This window comes from Bombina bombina, chromosome 1 (genome assembly GCF_027579735.1).
Source record: "Bombina bombina isolate aBomBom1 chromosome 1, aBomBom1.pri, whole genome shotgun sequence".
Taxonomy (NCBI): Eukaryota; Metazoa; Chordata; class Amphibia; order Anura; family Bombinatoridae; genus Bombina; species Bombina bombina.
In genome coordinates, this window is record NC_069499.1 from 1553855487 (window position 1) to 1553877962 (window position 22476).

Here is a 22476-nt window from a genome sequence, read left to right on the forward strand (position 1 = left end):
CATTATTACGAAACTCTGAGATTTCACAAGCTTTCTGATTAACACTATATTTCTAACAAAAAAAAAAGAAAAAAGTAATAGAATTATTGTATAGAAAATTAGCAAATCTAGGCAAGTATCCCCACCTGCTTTACCCCGAAGTACTCTGTATACATTGTTACCAATGCGCCAGTGAACTCTGGATAAGATATGCAAATTAGATATACAATACCTTGTGCTTTTTCCAATACTGTGTTACCACAGAAGTGGGGTTTTTTTTTGCTGCACCTATAAAAACAGAATTTATGTTTACCTGATAAATTACTTTCTCCAACGGTGTGTCCGGTCCACGGCGTCATCCTTACTTGTGGGATATTCTCTTCCCCAACAGGAAATGGCAAAGAGCCCAGCAAAGCTGGTCACATGATCCCTCCTAGGCTCCGCCTTCCCCAGTCATTCGACCGACGTAAAGGAGGAATATTTGCATAGGAGAAACCATATGATACCGTGGTGACTGTAGTTAAAGAAAATAAATTATCAGACCTGATTAAAAAACCAGGGCGGGCCGTGGACCGGACACACCGTTGGAGAAAGTAATTTATCAGGTAAACATAAATTCTGTTTTCTCCAACATAGGTGTGTCCGGTCCACGGCGTCATCCTTACTTGTGGGAACCAATACCAAAGCTTTAGGACACGGATGAAGGGAGGGAGCAAATCAGGTCACCTAGATGGAAGGCACCACGGCTTGCAAAACCTTTCTCCCAAAAATAGCCTCAGAAGAAGCAAAAGTATCAAACTTGTAAAATTTAGTAAAAGTGTGCAGTGAAGACCAAGTCGCTGCCTTACATATCTGATCAACAGAAGCCTCGTTCTTGAAGGCCCATGTGGAAGCCACAGCCCTAGTGGAATGAGCTGTGATTCTTTCAGGAGGCTGCCGTCCGGCAGTCTCATAAGCCAATCTGATGATGCTTTTAATCCAAAAAGAGAGAGAGGTAGAAGTTGCTTTTTGACCTCTCCTTTTACCAGAATAAACAACAAACAAGGAAGATGTTTGTCTAAAATCCTTTGTAGCATCTAAATAGAATTTTAGAGCACGAACAACATCCAAATTGTGCAACAAACGTTCCTTCTTTGAAACTGGATTCGGACACAAAGAAGGCACGACTATCTCCTGGTTAATGTTTTTGTTAGAAACAACTTTCGGAAGAAAACCAGGTTTAGTACGTAAAACCACCTTATCTGCATGGAACACCAGATAAGGAGGAGAACACTGCAGAGCAGATAATTCTGAAACTCTTCTAGCAGAAGAAATTGCAACCAAAAACAAAACTTTCCAAGATAATAACTTAATATCAACGGAATGTAAGGGTTCAAACGGAACCCCCTGAAGAACTGAAAGAACTAAATTGAGACTCCAAGGAGGAGTCAAAGGTTTGTAAACAGGCTTGATTCTAACCAGAGCCTGAACAAAGGCTTGAACATCTGGTACAGCTGCCAGCTTTTTGTGAAGTAACACAGACAAGGCAGAAATCTGTCCCTTCAAGGAACTAGCAGATAATCCTTTCTCCAAACCTTCTTGAAGAAAGGATAGAATCTTAGGAATCTTTACCTTGTCCCAAGGGAATCCTTTAGATTCACACCAACAGATATATTTTTTCCATATTTTGTGGTAAATTTTTCTAGTTACAGGCTTTCTGGCCTGAACAAGAGTATCAATGACAGAATCTGAGAACCCTCGCTTTGATAAGATCAAACGTTCAATCTCCAAGCAGTCAGTTGGAGTGAGACCAGATTCGGATGTTCGAACGGACCTTGAACAAGAAGGTCTCGTCTCAAAGGTAGCTTCCATGGTGGAGCCGATGACATATTCACCAGGTCTGCATACCAAGTCCTGCGTGGCCACGCAGGAGCTATCAAGATCACCAATGCTCTCTCCTGATTGATCCTGGCTACCAGCCTGGGGATGAGAGGAAACGGCGGGAATACATAAGCTAGTTTGAAGGTCCAAGGTGCTACTAGTGCATCTACTAGAGTCGCCTTGGGATCCCTGGATCTGGACCCGTAGCAAGGAACCTTGAAGTTCTGACGAGAGGCCATCAGATCCATGTCTGGAATGCCCCACAATTGAGTAATTTGGGCAAAGATTTCCGGATGGAGTTCCCACTCCCCCGGATGAAATGTCTGACGACTCAGAAAATCCGCTTCCCAATTTTCCACTCCTGGGATGTGGATTGCAGACAAGTGGCAGGAGTGAGTCTCCGCCCATTGAATGATTTTGGTCACTTCTTCCATCGCCAGGGAACTCCTTGTTCCCCCCTGATGGTTGATGTACGCAACAGTCGTCATGTTGTCTGATTGAAACCGTATGAACTTGGCCTTTGCTAGCTGAGGCCAAGCCTTGAGAGCATTGAGTATCGCTCTCAGTTCCAGAATATTTATCGGAAGAAGAGATTCTTCCCGAGACCAAATACCCTGAGCTTTCAGGGGTCCCCAGACCGCGCCCCAGCCCACCAGACTGGCGTCGGTCGTGACAATGACCCACTCTGGTCTGCGGAAGCTCATCCCCTGTGACAGGTTGTCCAGGGACAGCCACCAACGGAGTGAATCTCTGGTCCTCTGATTTACTTGTATCGTCGGAGACAAGTCTGTATAGTCCCCATTCCACTGACTGAGCATGCACAGTTGTAATGGTCTTAGATGAATTCGCGCAAAAGGAACTATGTCCATTGCCGCTACCATCAAACCTATTACTTCCATGCACTGCGCTATGGAAGGAAGAGGAACAGAATGAAGTATTTGACAAGAGTTTAGAAGTTTTGATTTTCTGGCCTCTGTCAGAAAAATCCTCATTTCTAAGGAGTCTATTATTGTTCCCAAGAAGGGAACCCTTGTTGACGGAGATAGAGAACTTTTTTCTACGTTCACTTTCCACCCGTGAGATCTGAGAAAGGCCAGGACAATGTCCGTGTGAGCCTTTGCTTGAGGAAGGGACGACGCTTGAATCAGAATGTCGTCCAAGTAAGGTACTACTGCAATGCCCCTTGGTCTTAGCACCGCTAGAAGGGACCCTAGTACCTTTGTGAAAATCCTTGGAGCAGTGGCTAATCCGAACGGAAGTGCCACAAATTGGTAATGCTTGTCCAGGAATGCGAACCTTAGGAACCGATGATGTTCCTTGTGGATAGGAATATGCAGATACGCATCCTTTAAATCCACCGTGGTCATGAATTGACCTTCCTGGATGGAAGGAAGAATTGTTCGAATGGTTTCCATTTTGAACGATGGAACCTTGAGAAACTTGTTTAGGATCTTGAGATCTAAGATTGGTCTGAATGTTCCCTCTTTTTTGGGAACTACGAACAGATTGGAGTAGAACCCCATCCCTTGTTCTCCTAATGGAACAGGATGAATCACTCCCATTTTTAACAGGTCTTCTACACAATGTAAGAATGCCTGTTTTTTTATGTGGTCTGAAGACAATTGAGACCTGTGGAACCTCCCCCTTGGGGGAAGCCCCTTGAATTCCAGAAGATAACCTTGGGAGACTATTTCTAGTGCCCAAGGATCCAGAACATCTCTTGCCCAGGCCTGAGCGAAGAGAGAGAGTCTGCCCCCCACCAGATCCGGTCCCGGATCGGGGGCCAACATCTCATGCTGTCTTGGTAGCAGTGGCAGGTTTCTTGGCCTGCTTTCCTTTGTTCCAGCCTTGCATTGGTCTCCAGGCTGGCTTGGCTTGAGAAGTATTACCCTCTTGCTTAGAGGACGTAGCACTTGGGGCTGGTCCGTTTCTGCGAAAGGGACGAAAATTAGGTTTATTTTTGGCCTTGAAAGACCTATCCTGAGGAAGGGCGTGGCCCTTGCCCCCAGTGATATCAGAGATAATCTCTTTCAAGTCAGGGCCAAACAGCGTTTTCCCCTTGAAAGGAATGTTAAGCAATTTGTTCTTGGAAGACGCATCAGCTGACCAAGATTTTAACCAAAGCACTCTGCGCGCCACAATAGCAAAACCAGAATTTTTCGCCGCTAACCTAGCCAATTGCAAAGTGGCGTCTAGGGTGAAAGAATTAGCCAATTTGAGAGCATGAATTCTGTCCATAATCTCCTCATAAGAAGAAGAATTATTATTGAGCGCCTTTTCTAGCTCATCGAACCAGAAACACGCGGCTGTAGTGACAGGAACAATGCATGAAATTGGTTGTAGAAGGTAACCTTGCTGAACAAACATCTTTTTAAGCAAACCTTCTAATTTTTTATCCATAGGATCTTTGAAAGCACAACTATCTTCTATGGGTATAGTGGTGCGTTTGTTTAGAGTAGAAACCGCCCCCTCGACCTTGGGGACTGTCTGCCATAAGTCCTTTCTGGGGTCGACCATAGGAAACAATTTTTTAAATATGGGGGGAGGGACGAAAGGTATACCGGGCCTTTCCCATTCTTTATTTACAATGTCCGCCACCCGCTTGGGTATAGGAGAAGCTTCGGGGGGCCCCGGGACCTCTAGGAACTTGTCCATTTTACATAGTTTCTCTGGAATGACCAAATTCTCACAATCATCCAGAGTGGATAACACCTCCTTAAGCAGAGCGCGGAGATGTTCCAATTTAAATTTAAATGTAATCACATCAGGTTCAGCTTGTTGAGAAATTTTCCCTGAATCTGAAATTTCTCCCTCAGACAAAACCTCCCTGGCCCCCTCAGACTGGTGTAGGGGCCCTTCAGAACCAATATCATCAGCGTCCTCATGCTCTTCAGTATTTTCTAAAACAGAGCAGTCGCGCTTTCGCTGATAAGTGGGCATTTTGGCTAAAATGTTTTTGATAGAATTATCCATTACAGCCGTTAATTGTTGCATAGTAAGGAGTATTGGCGCGCTAGATGTACTAGGGGCCTCCTGAGTGGGCAAGACTGGTATAGACGAAGGAGGGGATGATGCAGTACCATGCTTACTCCCCTCACTTGAGGAATCATCTTGGGCATCATTTTCTCTAAATTTTGTGTCACATAAATCACATCTACTTAAATGAGAAGGAACCTTGGCTTCCCCACATTCAGAACACAGTCTATCTGGTAGTTCAGACATGTTAAACAGGCATAAACTTGATAACAAAGTACAAAAAACGTTTTAAAATAAAACCGTTACTGTCACTTTAAATTTTAAACTGAACACACTTTATTACTGCAATTGCGAAAAAGTATGAAGGAATTGTTCAAAATTCACCAAAATTTCACCACAGTGTCTTAAAGCCTTAAAAGTATTGCACACCAAATTTGGAAGCTTTAACCCTTAAAATAACGGAACCGGAGCCGTTTTTATATTTAACCCCTTTACAGTCCCTGGTATCTGCTTTGCTGAGACCCAACCAAGCCCAAAGGGGAATACGATACCAAATGACGCCTTCAGAAAGTCTTTTCTATGTATCAGAGCTCCTCACACATGCATCTGCATGTCATGCTTCTCAAAAACAAGTGCGCAATACAGGCGCGAAAATGAGACTCTGCCTATGATTAGGGAAAGCCCCTAGAGAATAAGGTGTCCAATACAGTGCCTGCCGGTTATTTTACATAATTCCCAAGATTAAAATAATTCCTCAAGGCTATGGAGTATAAAATATGTTTATATATAAATCGATTTAGCCCAGAAAATGTCTACAGTCTTAAAAAGCCCTTGTGAAGCCCTTTTTTTCTTTCTGTAATAAAAATGGCTTACCGGATCCCATAGGGAAAATGACAGCTTCCAGCATTACATCGTCTTGTTAGAATGTGTCATACCTCAAGCAGCAAAAGTCTGCTCACTGTTCCCCCAACTGAAGTTAATTCCTCTCAACAGTCCTGTGTGGAAACAGCCATCGATTTTAGTAACGGTTGCTAAAATCATTTTCCTCTTACAAACAGAAATCTTCATCTCTTTTCTGTTTCAGAGTAAATAGTACATACCAGCACTATTTTAAAATAATAAACAACTGTAGCCTTAGACACTAGAGGGCGCTAAAATAATCAGTGAATCTAACATGAATCTAACATAAATGAATGGATGAAAGACCAGCAGCACCTCTCAATACCAATAAAATGGATAAAAAGAATAAAAATATACGTGTGATAGACACACAAGAGGGCGCTATGACAACTAAGTAATATAAAACAAAAAATAATATAAAACAAAAAATAATTAATAATGTGGACAATGACAAGCAATGTATACGAATGGTTATGAACAGATCATGGACTCTCACCATACAGACGATGCAACAATTGATATTCTGTCCCAAAAGAATGTGTAATGTCCATATATATAATGTCCAAATGATGTAAGCAACACCAGTTGCTGCCGATGGTGCTGTACTGTCCTCCTGTGAATGCCCTCTTAGTTCCTAAGTGGCCGGAGGCAGATCTATAGGGGTGGAGGGGAAACAGAAGCGACAAATGTGTGTATCCAGTGTGATATAAACCCCCCTGTCCAAGTATACTATGCCCAGGGTACTCACACTTTGACTTAGCACACCAATGTGCTGGTAGGCGCAGACTGGCTATCAGAGCAAGCCAGCTAGCTCTCTCCGGTGCACTCTCTCGCTGTGGTAATTGTCAAAGTCTGAGCCGCTGTGTCTCTTTAGTGCTGATCTCCAGCACCAGCAGGAACTGGTAACAGACTAGCTCCCAAGGATTGGTAATGAGGATATACTTATCATGGAATCATATGCGATGGTATAAAAAATAGATTTTAATCAATGTTAAAAACAACAACCATACAGATTCCACAAATAGATATCAGGTATATATTCTTTGCTACGCGTTTCTCGGCTGCTTATGGGCCGTTTCTTCAGGCATATTTGTATAAACATTTGAATCGGCTATATATTGCCGCTCATTACCAAATCCTCCCTCCCCCCATCAGACCCAATAGGCGTGTAGCTGTCAGCCATTGGCTGTTGAAACACATCCAGCTGATACTTAGTAACATAATTTGAAATAGATACATGTATCCAACAAGTTACAAACAATGGTATAATCATAAAAAACAATGGTATAATCATAAAACATAACAATATAGTTGTCTACTTAATATTGCGAGCTTCCTGCACATTTCCTCCTCAAAACGGGCCTCCAAAAAATAGCGATTAATAAAATCTCTCGATTTCGCTTCCAATGTGTAACCAAGCTAAGAACTAAATAGTACCTATATATATTGATAATGGGCTTCATATGAAATTAAATTTCCACTATCAAATACTTGGATATGATGCATTAAATATCTATCTAGATGATGTATATATTCTCGAAATGGTATACGATTTTCTCATTTTGATTTATTAAAGGGACCTCCTGTCGTAACAACGCTATTATGAATAAATTTATTTGTACTACTCCTAAATGAAATTCTTTGCTTTTGTTAACACTATATATCTAATGATAAAAATATGTGTAAAATGAATATACTGAATATAATATTAAAAAGGTTTATTCTAAAGAATAATACATCATAAATAGGGAATGACTAAATCCTGCAGGATTTAGTCATTCCCTATTTATGATGTATTATTCTTTAGAATAAACCTTTTTAATATTATATTCAGTATATTCATTTTACACATATTTTTATCATTAGATATATAGTGTTAACAAAAGCAAAGAATTTCATTTAGGAGTAGTACAAATAAATTTATTCATAATAGCGTTGTTACGACAGGAGGTCCCTTTAATAAATCAAAATGAGAAAATCGTATACCATTTCGAGAATATATACATCATCTAGATAGATATTTAATGCATCATATCCAAGTATTTGATAGTGGAAATTTAATTTCATATGAAGCCCATTATCAATATATATAGGTACTATTTAGTTCTTAGCTTGGTTACACATTGGAAGCGAAATCGAGAGATTTTATTAATCGCTATTTTTTGGAGGCCCGTTTTGAGGAGGAAATGTGCAGGAAGCTCGCAATATTAAGTAGACAACTATATTGTTATGTTTTATGATTATACCATTGTTTTTTATGATTATACCATTGTTTGTAACTTGTTGGATACATGTATCTATTTCAAATTATGTTACTAAGTATCAGCTGGATGTGTTTCAACAGCCAATGGCTGACAGCTACACGCCTATTGGGTCTGATGGGGGGAGGGAGGATTTGGTAATGAGCGGCAATATATAGCCGATTCAAATGTTTATACAAATATGCCTGAAGAAACGGCCCATAAGCAGCCGAGAAACGCGTAGCAAAGAATATATACCTGATATCTATTTGTGGAATCTGTATGGTTGTTGTTTTTAACATTGATTAAAATCTATTTTTTATACCATCGCATATGATTCCATGATAAGTATATCCTCATTACCAATCCTTGGGAGCTAGTCTGTTACCAGTTCCTGCTGGTGCTGGAGATCAGCACTAAAGAGACACAGCGGCTCAGACTTTGACGATTACCACAGCGAGAGAGTGCACCGGAGAGAGCTAGCTGGCTTGCTCTGATAGCCAGTCTGCGCCTACCAGCACATTGGTGTGCCAAGTCAAAGTGTGAGTACCCTGGGCATAGTATACTTGGACAGGGGGGTTTATATCACACTGGATACACACATTTGTCGCTTCTGTTTCCCCTCCACCCCTATAGATCTGCCTCCGGCCACTTAGGAACTAAGAGGGCATTCACAGGAGGACAGTACAGCACCATCGGCAGCAACTGGTGTTGCTTACATCATTTGGACATTATATATATGGACATTACACATTCTTTTGGGACAGAATATCAATTGTTGCATCGTCTGTATGGTGAGAGTCCATGATCTGTTCATAACCATTCGTATACATTGCTTGTCATTGTCCACATTATTAATTATTTTTTGTTTTATATTATTTTTTGTTTTATATTACTTAGTTGTCATAGCGCCCTCTTGTGTGTCTATCACACGTATATTTTTATTCTATTTTAAAATAACAAACTCTTGATTGAATAATAAAAACTACAGTTAAACACTAAAAAACTCTAAGCCATCTCCGTGGAGATGTTGCCTGTACAACGGCAAAGAGAATGACTGGGGAAGGCGGAGCCTAGGAGGGATCATGTGACCAGCTTTGCTGGGCTCTTTGCCATTTCCTGTTGGGGAAGAGAATATCCCACAAGTAAGGATGACGCCGTGGACCGGACACACCTATGTTGGAGAAAGGGGCATTTCTGTGGTAACAGTATTGGAAGCAAAAAGCATATATCCTATTTGCATACCTTACCCAGAGATCTCTGATGCATTGATAATAATGTATAGAGAGTATTTGTGGGATAAAGTAAGCAGCAATAATTTGCCTAGATTAGTTCATTTCCAATACAATAATTATATGACTCTTACCGTTATAAAATGGAGCATTTTAATCCCATGCTTTTATCTCCACCATAACTCAAAACAGGCTTACCCAACTCTGATCTCAGACTGATGCCTCACAGCACTATATCGGATGGCAATGGTACTGGCACGAGAAAGGCTGCGGGCAGAATCCCCTACAATCATTGAACGTATGAACACCATGGTGCCGTATGTCAACTTGTCACTGACAGGCTTTATGTATGTTCCATCTGGTTGCACCTAGAAAACATCACAGGATGCAAAAGTCTTGTTCTCAATTCCTGAAAACCGATATATGCCCCATAACGAGGAGCCCATAGGGCATTAAAAAGACACAAAAAGGTTAGTGCGACATATAGAGACACAATTGTTTTTATATACATTTTCCTGCAACAGCATTTATAAGCATCAGTTTTTGTAGGGAGAGCTAGATAGGAAACTATTAGCTGCACCTCACTGTACATTTAAAAAAGCTCATGAGTAATTTATTTTATTATTTAAAACCCCCATCATTCATGAAACAAGATCACACTTTTTACAGAAGCGTGCAGAGTACATGGGGCTTGCTTTTATCTACCAAAAATAGAGTATTCTAAAGTGCAAGTTGTTTTTATACTTTATATTACTCTGGTGTAATGGTTGTTTATTTAAAGGGAAGTAAAACTATGCATTTCAGTTTTTAAACAATACATTTTTCATTTTCCTGTAAAAATGCTTCTATATAAAGTTATCACTGATGCTGTGATAGCTTTTAACTGTGAACAGAGCATATTTAGATATACCCCGTGCAACCTCATAAAAAACACAACGCCTGCTCAGAAAGGTGGCAGTGTCATGTATTCATCAGTAATTATGCAAACTGAGTAACTGTTGATGCTATATATGTTGTATGAGCTGGCGCGGTGTTTGAATGCCAGTGCTCCGTGCACAGTAAAAGCTATCAGTGAGACTATGCTAACTCTTACTAAAAGCATTTTGCAAAGACGCAAGTACAAATGATTATAACCAAAACTGAAATGTTATTGTGCATTTTCATTTTTAGGTGTATGGAGTGCCAGTCCACCAGGCATTATAGTAATGTATAACCACAGATTTTCAAGGAAGATAATGTAAATGCCAATTTAAATCTGCACATAACCTAACTACCTACCTACTACTTTTATAAATTAATTCTGAATCAACCATTTTCAGAAAAAGTGTTGTTTTTTTAAAAAAAAGAAAAAGAAAAGAAAAAGAGGTTTAGCTATTGTTTAACATTGCAGCCTCCAGGATAGTATCTGAGATTGCAGCCTCCAGGATAGTATCTATCTGAGATTGCAGCCTCTAGATTAGTGTCTGAGATTGCAGCCTCCAGGATAGTAGCTTGCTAAGATTTGCCATCTAGTGTCCTCACCTGAGCATATTTCATCAGCATGCAGTCCCTTGGGATTCGGACCTTGTCGAATTTCAGGAACCCGTTGTCTATTTCATCAAACCCAAATTTGGGACCAATGTCACCAACCTCTACTCCTAGAGCATGGACAAAAAGTAATAACATTAGAGAGGGTCACTTAAAAAGGGACATGAAATTTAAGATTAAACTTTCATGGTACATATGGAGTTGTGCACTTTACACTGATTATCAAATTTACCTGTCTCTCTTGTTAAAGCTCAGCTACTTTCCATGACAGCATACCTAGGTAGGTTCAGAAGTGTGCATGTGACTTGAGCTCTATATACAACAGTATTCGCAAAACGTTATACATGCACACGGTACATGCACCCTCCACAATATGCTCTCATGGAAAGAAGTTCCAAAGGATACAATGACGAGATAAATTTGATAATACTAATGAAAGTTTAATTTTGAGTTTCACGTCCGTTTAGCTAACTTATGGATAAAAGAAAGCATGATGCTTACCAGGCACAGGTTCATGTGTACCCAGCTTTCGTATTGGCACTATGAAGGCATGAAGACCCTTGCACTCTCCCTGGGTATACAACTGTGCAAGAACTACTGCATGATTGGACGTCTTACCCACTGAAACAAAAATAGCATCAGAGCCATTATGATTTTTTTCATAAAAAGTGACTGAAAAAATAAGGATGATCATGTGACCATAAGCCTATATAAATACTCCATGTCTTCCATTACTATCTATGAAAATTCCCATCCAAAAACACTGTCTGCAAGCTTGATATTGTTTTTTATCATTGCTTTTTTATGGTTTCTTGTTCAAAAACGGATTTTCTGATGGACTAGAACATGGACATCAAACGTCCCCATGCAAGGTATAGGAGGCGTGCCCAATCTACACACGTTTAAAAAGCTTGTGATAGTTGGGTTATGCATGGGGAGTCTGATGGGCTGCAATCGCTGCCCGTGACTTCTATTATAGAGATAGTTTATTTAGTAAAATGAATACTGTGCCCATGTGGTACAAGCTGGTGAGCTGGGCATTTCACTACATAACCGAAGAACAAAAAGGAGCCTCTTGTAATTTATTCCAGTACTACAAGTAGAGGATAAAGATATTAATCCCATGTGCGGCTAGCGCCTATGTGCTTCTCTACTTTCATCTCCCCAGTAACAATGAACAGTGATAAGGGCACTTTCCATTAGACATGATGGCTTATGCAGTACAGCCTCTGATTCACTATATCATCCCTGCTCTAAGGTAGGCAAAAAAAGAAACAGGACACAAATAACGAGGGAGGAGCAGCCGCATGAACACATTCAAATATTTTACATTAAAAATGCTAATTTTCTACAGGCAACTTTAAAATTTTAAAGATATATGTAGAGCATTTTGCACAACAATTAGTAGCACTACCACACTACCCCTCTTTCTCCCTCTTAAGTTCCTTACATCCTCCGGGCCACCACTTGATGGAGGACACAGTTGGGCTGTTAAGTATGAACTCCTGGGTGGATGGGTCATATGTGGCTGTGGTCTCCAAACCTCGCAAGTGAGTCCCTGTTAAGACAGTTGGAAAACAAAATGTCACAAAAAAATCAGCTAGATGATACCCCCCCACACACACACACACACACTCCCTCACAAATACACACACCCCAAAACCTCCCCATATAGCATCACAGTTTTACCCATTTCCCTGCCAGAGAGACCTGCAGAACATCAGTAATCCCTTGCTTGCCAAGGCCCTGCAAAGCCTGATAGCATAATCTCTACCTGTCCTGGCAACGCAAACTATTAATTTCACTACCAAAACCCTGAAGACCAATACCCTCTCTATCAGTGCAGAGTGTGGCAGTGTAACCCCTTCCCTGCCAGAGGAACCTGCACATAACAGGACAGTTACAAGGACAGGATATACACAGCAGGTACAAAGCGTGCGGTTACCATGTCCCATCTCAGTCTGAGCGTACGTCCCGATGATCTCTAGGTTCCAGGCGGGCATGAAGAGGCGCTCCTGCTGCTCAGGTGTGGCCTGATTCAGTAGGGTGGGTAAGAACATGCCAAGGTGCAGATCAAGGGGGCCAGGACGATCTCGGTGTACAAAGCTGCAGAGGTTTGATGGAGAAGAGACAGGGAGTAGAAATATTGGGAAGAAAAGAGAAGACGACAGGCAGAGGAGGGAAGATATAGAGGAGGGGCCGATAGTACATAATATGTGGTATGAAGGATATGAGAATTTTGAGGTATGAGTGAGCAGAAAGGTGAAAGTAATTATGAAAGAAGGAAAAAGAAGGAGAAAAGAGACACAGTGTGAGTGTAGCTGATTTCTACATAAACTGATTTGATGTGCAATAAAAAAATAAATCTCTAGACCCAACAATATGTTGCTATAACTGAGCAAATAGCTCACCATTTAAATCAGTAGAAGAAAGACAGAGTAATCAGGACAAACACAGTCAACACTTACATCAATAAAAAAAATACAACAGATCACCAGGTAGAAATGACAGTTTTATTAAATGGATTAAAAGTCAGAGTTTTTATTTAGGATGTATAATAGCGTATTATTTTGTTCTATATTTCTCGTTTACATTCAATAAAAGGTGTCATTTCAAATTTACCAAATGATTTAACAAACAGTGCTTCATGTTAGTAAAACAAAACGCGTTATAAAACAAAAGCAAAACAGGGACAACTAGAAAAGGACCAGAGGGATAGCTATAAAAATAAAATAAAGCAGAAGTGGACCGTAAACAAGGTAACAAAATAATAACTGTGAGCAAAGACGGAGCAGAAGGAATGAAGACAATGAGACAATGATAAAAGAAAATAGAAAAAAAATGCAAAGCAGAAGAAGTAGAAAGAGTGAAACTATAAAAATTACAAATCACAAATAAGTAGATTAAACATGAACTGAACAGACAGGGGGGGGGCGGCGAGAGACGTGTGAAGATAAGCAGAACATAGAGTATAAGAACAAACATAAAAAAGCAGAGTGGGAGGAATAGCAGAATAAAGAAGGACAAGATAGTAAAAAGCAAAAAAAAATACAACAGGAAACTGTGTTAGACAGAAAGGGTTTAAGAGCAGCTCCCATCCATGTGTTTATAGAGCAATGAATGTGAAGTGTGCTGGAACTAGGCCAGACAGGAGGGCATCCGTAGTGCATTTGGTTTTGTTCATATGATGGAGTCTCCAAATTTGCTTTATTGGAGGTTAAGGGAATCAGCAGATTTTCAGCTCTTCTCTCTCAAACAAATTAGCACAAGCCTGTAATGTTACACCCAATGACAAACTATTAATAATAAAGAATGCTCTGGACTCTAGAAGGTCAGCATAATTTAAAAAAGAATAACATCACAATATGATGGCTGCTGAAGTTGGAGAATAAAAAGCTCAGTTACAAACATGAGGAAGGCCTTTCATTCATCTCATGGTCTCCTTGCAGGGCCCTACTTACTATAATTTTCCTGTTTGCTAAGGCGTTATCTCTTTTTGAGAAAGGACAGAACACACTCAGCACTAAGTAAAAAAAAGTCCCAGAACCCAGATCAACCATTCTAATTCCAGGAAGGAAAATTTTGGTTGATGGCACAAAAGAAAAGGTTCTCATTATCAACAAAGCTACAGAAGCAGCCCTCAAAATGTGAAAAATCCACATTCAAATTACTAAACAATCGTTATTTATATTGCATTTGAAGCTTACTTCAGCCAAGACTAGGTAAACTTGTTCTCCAAAGACCTCCACCATGTCTCTCCACAAGTTCCAGGATAGAAGGTGGCATCACAGTTTAAAGAGACACTAAATACATTTCATGCACCTCCGTTTAATCATGAGTGTTGCCATTATGGAACCTATGTTATGCTGCAGGCATCTGAAGAAGAGTTCCTACACATGTTCAAACAGGTCAGCACTGGACCGTAGTGAAAAACAGATTTCAACATGGCGGAACCTATGACTGGAGGGATACGGAGAATAACCTGAATACTGTGCTTATAAAATGTATTTAGAATTTAATACCCCTTTAAGAATGTGCTGGGTTATTAAACATTTGATACTAATGAATAAAAATCCTCATCTGGTTTTGATATTTTTACTGGCTCTTACAGCTCAGTGGTACTGAACAACAGAAACTATGAGGACCAAGACACCAGGTCTGGTACATCAATTCTGATCTGTACTTTGACAACTGGATTTAATGGCAACAAAGTAAATATATATGTAAATGCCTGTCAAAATAAGGTCTTTTAATTATCTGTTGTCACCATCTATCTCCAGAACAGGGGTACACTGTGTGAGCAGGGAACACTCAGGGAACTGTGATTATATAGATGTAACAATGTCAATATCTTAAGAAGGATCTACGGTTTCCTACCATCTAGGAGACATCTGCTGTAGACCACTGGTTTAGTATAAGCAGCACTAACGACTCTTGTAAATCCTGACAAGGGGGTGATAAAAGAAGCCTCAGAGTGGCTGGCACTTTAATAACAGAAAGCACATGAGTGTTCCAGAACTATAAAAAAAATTGTACGACGTAACAAAATAAGAAATTTTATTTGCATCACACTTTGTTTGACATAATACAGACTGTTCACACAATGCTTATTATTTAGATCAAGCATCTGCAGAACACTCCCAGACAGTGTGGAACATGCGCAGCAACATGCGCATACACCCTGTGTCGCTTACAATGCGTCTGTTTTTTGTTTTGTTTTTATCTTTGGAGATTTTTTTTTATTATTATTAAGGTAGCAACAAAACTTGTTACAAACAGGCTAAACAAAAATACAAGAGGTAACACAAAAGTTGATAAAAGAAAAACAGACAGCTCGGTATGACAAAACATTACATGTCAGCCTTATAAGCCGAACTTTTCTGCTCCTCATTTTATGTATATAGGGTTTTGTTGTGTCATCAATTATATCTAGAGCCACTGGTGGGATCACACTCTTCAAAGTTCGAGGAGGACACAAAAATCAATTACAATTAGCGTCAGTTAGCATTAACTAATAAAAGTGTTGCGTCAGAACAGTCATCAGATAGCATAGTAAATATAGTAAGATAATAACCATGGACATTCTGTAATAATAGAGAAAAAAAAGAGAAACATAAAAGTAAACACAGCCAAAATTTCTTGCATTAAGGCCCGAAGAGACTTTTTTTTTTTTTTAAATACTTTTTATTGAGGTTCAAATATTGGCATACAATCAGTGAATTGCAGCTAAATTCCATTACAGTACAATGTTCTGTTAGCATAACCTAGCTCACGTTAGTCAACATAAATTTAACAAAGCAATTAGCTTTGAGAAATATTATAAAAACTACACTGTAATATGTATTTACCAATTAAAAGTTAAACCCTCTCGGCAGATCATTAGGCCACTGTTGGACCTCATATACTCTACTATTTCAAGAGAGGACATCCTAAAACAAAAGAGACCACTTATGGGACTCATAAGGAGAACCTCAGGTTTTATATTATGGAAAGCAATAGCACCATCACAACATTATCTTGCAGTAATCCCCCCACAAATAAAGTTAATGGGATAGTATATACAGAGAACATTAATCCTCTGAACCATTCTCAGGGGCATATACAAGGCTAAGTATATTAAGAATGCAAACCTGTGTCCTAATACAGCTAAGAGAACACAGCAGAATCTGGGCCACCTGCGTGTAAAAGATCTATGGAAATATTTAGCCATAATGGTTCCATATGCTTAACTAAAAGGGGCTCTCAAACCCAAGGCCCCTCTCTCTAAAGGTTGTGGGGCTAACATCCAAAAGGGGCTAAATTACAGGTATTTGCTGCAAAGTATTCAGAATATGCTGTGGAATACATATGTAAGGGTGATCATCTATATAACAAATTAACATACATGCAGTACAATGAACATTTAGGAAATCACAAGTATCTGGCAAACTTCATTCACTCCGTCACTGAAGAAAATAAGAGTAAGGCAGTTCCCCTCATACAATTACACATAGTAAAAAAAAATAAAAAAAAATGAACATTTTAAACTAAGCTATGCTGACCTTAAGCTGGGAGCAAGAGGGTCTACAAGTTAAACCTTCTTATTTCTTGTCTAGGCCAGCTCCTTTAGGAATAAGTAATAGGGAATGCCCTCCTTTCTACAGAAATCTAATAAAAAGTTGGATATGAGATAGGAAATATAATACCTTGCCATTTTCAATCTGAGTGTCATATTTCAGCTAAACAAGAGCTCTTATACCCAGATATACAATTAGAGAAGATACTTTAGGAAGGCATGAAAATTGAACATAATACACCATTCAAAAAAAACACTGAAACCAAACTAACACTGAAAAAGGGAGTCTGGTGATGTAAACTGTAGCCCCATGGGCCTTAACTTCAAATATCACGACTGTCATTAGAGTGCCCAAGTCCCAAACTCCAAGAGGTGCAGAGTTCAAAAACAAAATACTAAACCGGACCTGTGGATCCAGGATTCACCTTTATACTGAGAATATCACCCAACACCAACTCTTGTGTGGGTACGGAAGTACTGAGAGCTTTCTGATAGCTTGGCGATCCTCTGCAGATCTAAGTCCATGGCTGAGTCCATATAGTCAGCCGCCTGTAGCTCATGCTCACCAGCCAGGCCACACATCCGGGAGCCAGCCGCTCTCCCATACGTGACCCCACCAGCAACACCAGCCCGGCGATTCTAACCAAAGTAGACGCCAGCAGTTTCTACTTTGTCCCATCCGCTGACGAAGGACTCTCTGTCCCCGCTTATCTCCTCCTCAGGAATCAGTATTTCCCGGTCCTGCAGGACCATCAATCTGCACACGTCTTCCAAATTGTTTCCACAGCGTCGACTTCTAGCCGCCTCATTTCAGATGCGACATATTTAATGAGAACATCCCCATCCCCCATTGGGGCCTTGCTTATCATGTCTTCAGCCTTATCAGATCCAGTATGTGCCGCTTCAGTACACGGGGCTCCTGCTATTGCCATAAGGCGATCGAATCTGCTATGTATCTGCTGATCAAACTCAGCAAATAAAGCTTGTATCTTGATATATAGTGCTTCTTCCATGATCAAAGAAGGTTCTGTGTCTAGAGTGCAGGCTTACTCTGATTTCCAAAAATGTATAAATTGAAAAGAGTGAAGGGTACTGGGGGGGGGGGGGGGTTGGGGGGGTTGGAGGCTTTCCCACGCTGGGCCGCCAAAGCCTGCAAAGGGCCGGTCTGGGGAGTTCAGTATCATACAAATAATTATATTCTCGTTTCCAGCAAACTTTCAGCTGTCACCTACAATAAAATATCATCCCGGATGGCTTCCATAGTTTGAGATACACGGCGGAATGCATATCCCCATTACTGAGCTCCCATAGCTGCCATCTTGGGCCATAGCCCGGACACGCCCCCCAATGCGTCTGTCTTAAAGGCAAACTCATTGCAAAAAATCAGGAAGCAGCTACTATCTTAATATTTTTGTTGCAACATTAAATGATATTTTTTTTCTAGCAAACTATAAGAAAGCATTTAGCGTATTCAACAAAGCATTTTGTTCAAAATAAGAAAAAAAAAAAACTTTACGTACTTATAATTTATAAAAGTGCTTTTCCAAATATGTTTTTGAGTGTTCAAACCTGCTGGACATCAGGAATTTGTATTGCTTCAAATCAGCAGCATTGATGATGAGGTTTCTTTATTTTTTTTCACTAAAGTGCCTTTGGTAACTTATACAACAAATCTCTCTAAAAAATATGACACTGCATGATTAAAGCAGAGCTTGACAAAGTCTAAAAGCCAAGTAACCATGGCCTCTAGAATATTAATTCTTGCTCCTATTTTTGCTATTTTACTATTATGCATAGATCTATAAAGAAGCACCCTATCTGGATCCTAGAAATGATGTGCCTGGTTCCTAAATCTGAAATCAAATTTAGGAAACCTTTAGATTGAAAGGTCCATCAGCATGTCAAACATCTCTTTAGGCAAATCTTATAATATACACATCCCACCAAGGTGACAACCAGCTAACTAGCTACAAAGATTTCTGACATGTTTCAGTCTATCAAGCCATAATAATAGTCTTTAAAGAATAGTCAGTATGACAAATTTTACAGCCATGCAGAAATTTGATCCCTGGTTTAAAACATCCACAGTAAAAAACAAAACAAAATGGACTGACTGATCTGGGAAGAAGAAACAATTTTATTGTACTTCCGAGGGTGTGTTCTGTCCATTCACAGTGAGCACGAAGAAATGTTTGTGCAACATAAGTAAATATACTGGTGACCACTAGCATAAATCCTTAATATAAAAGCTGAACATGCACTAAACATTTTCTAGGATTAACTTGTCTGATCATATATCACATTCTTGTACTCAAAGCCTGGCAAATGCGCTGTAACTACACTAGAACCATACAGCAACAGTGACGCAAGTAAAAAGACATACACTCAGCCTCTGTGTCTGCAAGTCTCCCCGACACTCTTAGCCTCCCCCAGCCCTAGACTGACCATGCCCCATCTCTGTCTGGGCGTAGGTGCCAATGATCTGCATATTGTTGGCAAGCGGAAGCCACTTCTGGACCTGTGAGGGGCTGCCCTGATTAGCCAGCATGTTGGAGAACATACTCCAGTGTAAACCCGTAGGGTCCACATGAGAGCCCAGGACTGTTCTATAGGAGAAAGACAGGCAGGTTAGAGTCAAAGCGCTGGAGAATAAATTAAAGGGACATTAAACACTTTGAGATGGTAATATAAAATGATAAATTGTATATATAAAACAACTCTGCAATATACTTTCATTATTTATTTTGTCCTCTTTGCCTGTAATTCCATTCTGAAATTGAGAGCTTTTCAGTTCCTGTTAGAAATGGAAGTGCAGAACACTGTTAAATCCAGAACAACCATTGGCTGCACACTCTAGTGACCTATTTATAACTGACCCTAATTGGCTACAACAGTAAAGGTAACACAAGTTACAACATGGCAGCTCCCAGTGTTTTATAGACACTAAAACTTTACACTTATTTTGTCACTTTTTAAACAACTAATGAAACTTTAAAAAATACATCTACATGTTAGTCATGGACTAATCTTTTCTTTGAATGCATCATTCTATCTAGCATGTATTTAGTGTTTAATGTCCCTTTAAGGCATGGACCACTAAGCTTCTAGTAGAAGCAACAAGGTGTCCTTAGACAGTAGACCAGAGTTAATATATAGAAAGGGAAAAGTAAAAATAAAATGCGCCATTTATATAGAAACACTGTATACAAAACAAAGTCTATTCACAGTGGTGCGACTAGGTACAGAGGAAAGAGTTGGTTTGGAGTCAGTTTGTAACAAAAAAAAAACGTCCTTGTTATTAGAAGTTTAGTAATTTGGCAAACCACAAATAGCTGACTTGCAACAGACTTCAGGTCAACTTGCCAAATCCAGCCAACTTAAAGGGCTATGATCTTTTTGTATGATTCAAACAGGGCATACAATTGTAAAATCCGTTTCTAATTTACTTCTATTATTCAATTTGCTTTATTCTCATTGAAATAGTGCTGCTAAGTAAAGTAAAAAGAATATCTGAATAATAAAAGAAATATTTAGAGTTTCATGTCCCTTTAAAATGAATGAATGTTGAGATTTTTGAGTTTAATACTTTTCACTTACCAACTTGCTGTGCTCAGGAGTAAAATGTTTAGCAGATACAGCGGTCAGTCATTAAAGTGATGGTAATCTCTCCCCTTTTTAAAAATAAGATCCGGAATGTAAATTATATTTTAGATGGAATTTCATTTATCAGTTGTAACGAAGATGCGCTACAACTTACTTGCTGCCCACTTCAAAAGTAAATTTTTCTGTAAGCGAACAGTTTAAATTGTTCTCCAGTCAGCGTTCTAGCTATGACAAAAGTGCAATATCTACAATAAAAAGTACGTTATAGCGCATCTTTATCACACCTGATGAAATAAAACTGCATCTAAAATATCACTTACATTCCGGATCTGATTTTATACAGGGGAGCGATTACCATCACTTTAAAGGGACATTATACACTCATTTTTTCTTTGCATAAATGTTTTGTAGATGATCTATTTATATCGCCCATAAAGTTTTTTTTTTTAAATAAATGTATAGTTTTGCTTATTTTTAAATAACATTGCTCTGATTTTCAGGCTCCTAACCAAGCCCCAAAGTTTTATGTGAATACCGTCAGCTACCATCTCCAGCTTGCAAAAGAAGGGGGAGGGGGGGGGGAGTGTCTTATTTGCCACTTGCAATGGGCTTTCCAGCTACCTTTTCAACAGAGCCAAACTGACAGCTTCTAAGTAAGTTTTTAAACAGTTTTCTACTGGATGTTTAGATCAGTATCTGTGCATCTTATTCTTTATAGTAGTGTCTATTACATGCAGTTATATGAAAATGAGTGTATAATGTCCCTTTAAAGATAAAGGAACATGAAACCCAAACTTTTTCTTTCATAATTCAGAGTGAATTAAAAATAAAATTCCTACATTTCTCTCATTGAATTTACCTTGTTCTCGTGGTATTCGTTGTTGCATAGCATATCTAGGTAGGTAGCGTGCATGTGCCTTGCGCACTATATGGCAGCAGTTTTGCAATAATGCTACACGCTTTCGGGTTGTAGATGACTGCTATCTATAGCACGGGTTAAAAGCATTATTGCAAAACTGCTGCTATATAGTGCTTCAGACTGGTACACACCTAGGTATGCCCTTCAACAATGGAAACTAAGAGTGAATTAAATGTAATACTAGAAGTACGTTAAGTTTTTTTAAATTGTATGTTATGATCATAAAATTGTTGAGTTTTAGGTCAATAAAATTACTAAAATGCAACCCCTCTCGATTGAACAGACTTTAAATTGTTATTCTGAAATACTGTATATTCAAATTACTATTTTCTTAAAGGGATATTCCGGTCTAAAATGAAATGCACATAGATGAATTACATCTTTTGAATACATATTGGCAATATACATGTACTGGCAAAAATGATTCTAGTGCACCAGCATTGTAAATACTGCAGCTGCTCAGAGTGCCAGTGAGACTTGTATTATGTAAGCAATTAACAAACGAGTCATGACTGCATGGTACAATCACCTTAGGCTCTCTAAACAAGTGCTGTGTTTAAAATGCTGGTGCACGGTGCATACTTAAATACACTTTTGAAACAGCTATAGCTTTTATTAGAAGCATTTCTGCTAATACATGTATGCTATAAAAATGCTCCTATTCAAAACTGAAATGTACCCCTGTGGATTGTAGTTTTGCCTGGAATGTCCCTTTAAGACTTCAGCTTTAGAAATAAAAAGAAATATACACGTACATTGTAAAATCCTCCTGTAAATAATGTGACAAATCTGTTACAAAGTCATTTGCTAGCGCTGCAGAATCTGTTGGGGCTTTACGAATAACTGATCATTAACAATAGTCATTTGTTACCAATGCTGTGTTAATTGCAGTGGTAGTTGACTGATTTTATGCTGTTTGAAATCTGTGCAAAATCACCTCTGATTTGTTTAAATGTTCTATTTTGTTACAGCATGTTTTTTTTTTTGTTTTTTTTTTTAAATCCTTCTTTATTTAACGGCAGTGATGGAGGCATATGCATATATGCTTGCTCCTGATTGGCTAAATGATCCTGAATCTGGAGCAGCATTTGATTATGTATATAACCTCTTTATAATGGTTCAATACACGTTTAAAAAATGAATTGCGCTAATGAAATATAGTGTTTTATTTCTACACTAGAATGT

At 39.2% G+C, this 22476-nt stretch overlaps 1 protein-coding gene across 2 annotated transcripts in view; it reads right to left on the reverse strand.

The window, feature by feature from the left end:
* Nucleotides 1–22476, reverse strand: part of ACOX1 (acyl-CoA oxidase 1) — an 84076-nt gene that overhangs the window by 51889 nt on the left and 9711 nt on the right. Inside the window, exons 3-7 of one of the 2 annotated variants that reach the window (XM_053709190.1) lie at nucleotides 12660–12820; nucleotides 12165–12272; nucleotides 11216–11335; nucleotides 10709–10824; nucleotides 9386–9555 (exon numbers count right to left, since the gene is read on the reverse strand). In XM_053709190.1, coding sequence (XP_053565165.1) covers nucleotides 9386–9555; nucleotides 10709–10824; nucleotides 11216–11335; nucleotides 12165–12272; nucleotides 12660–12820 — 675 coding nt within the window. Of the gene's footprint in view, nucleotides 1–9385; nucleotides 9556–10708; nucleotides 10825–11215; nucleotides 11336–12164; nucleotides 12273–12659; nucleotides 12821–19214; nucleotides 19376–22476 lie in introns of both variants that reach the window. The other variant, XM_053709196.1, reaches the window with a different exon arrangement.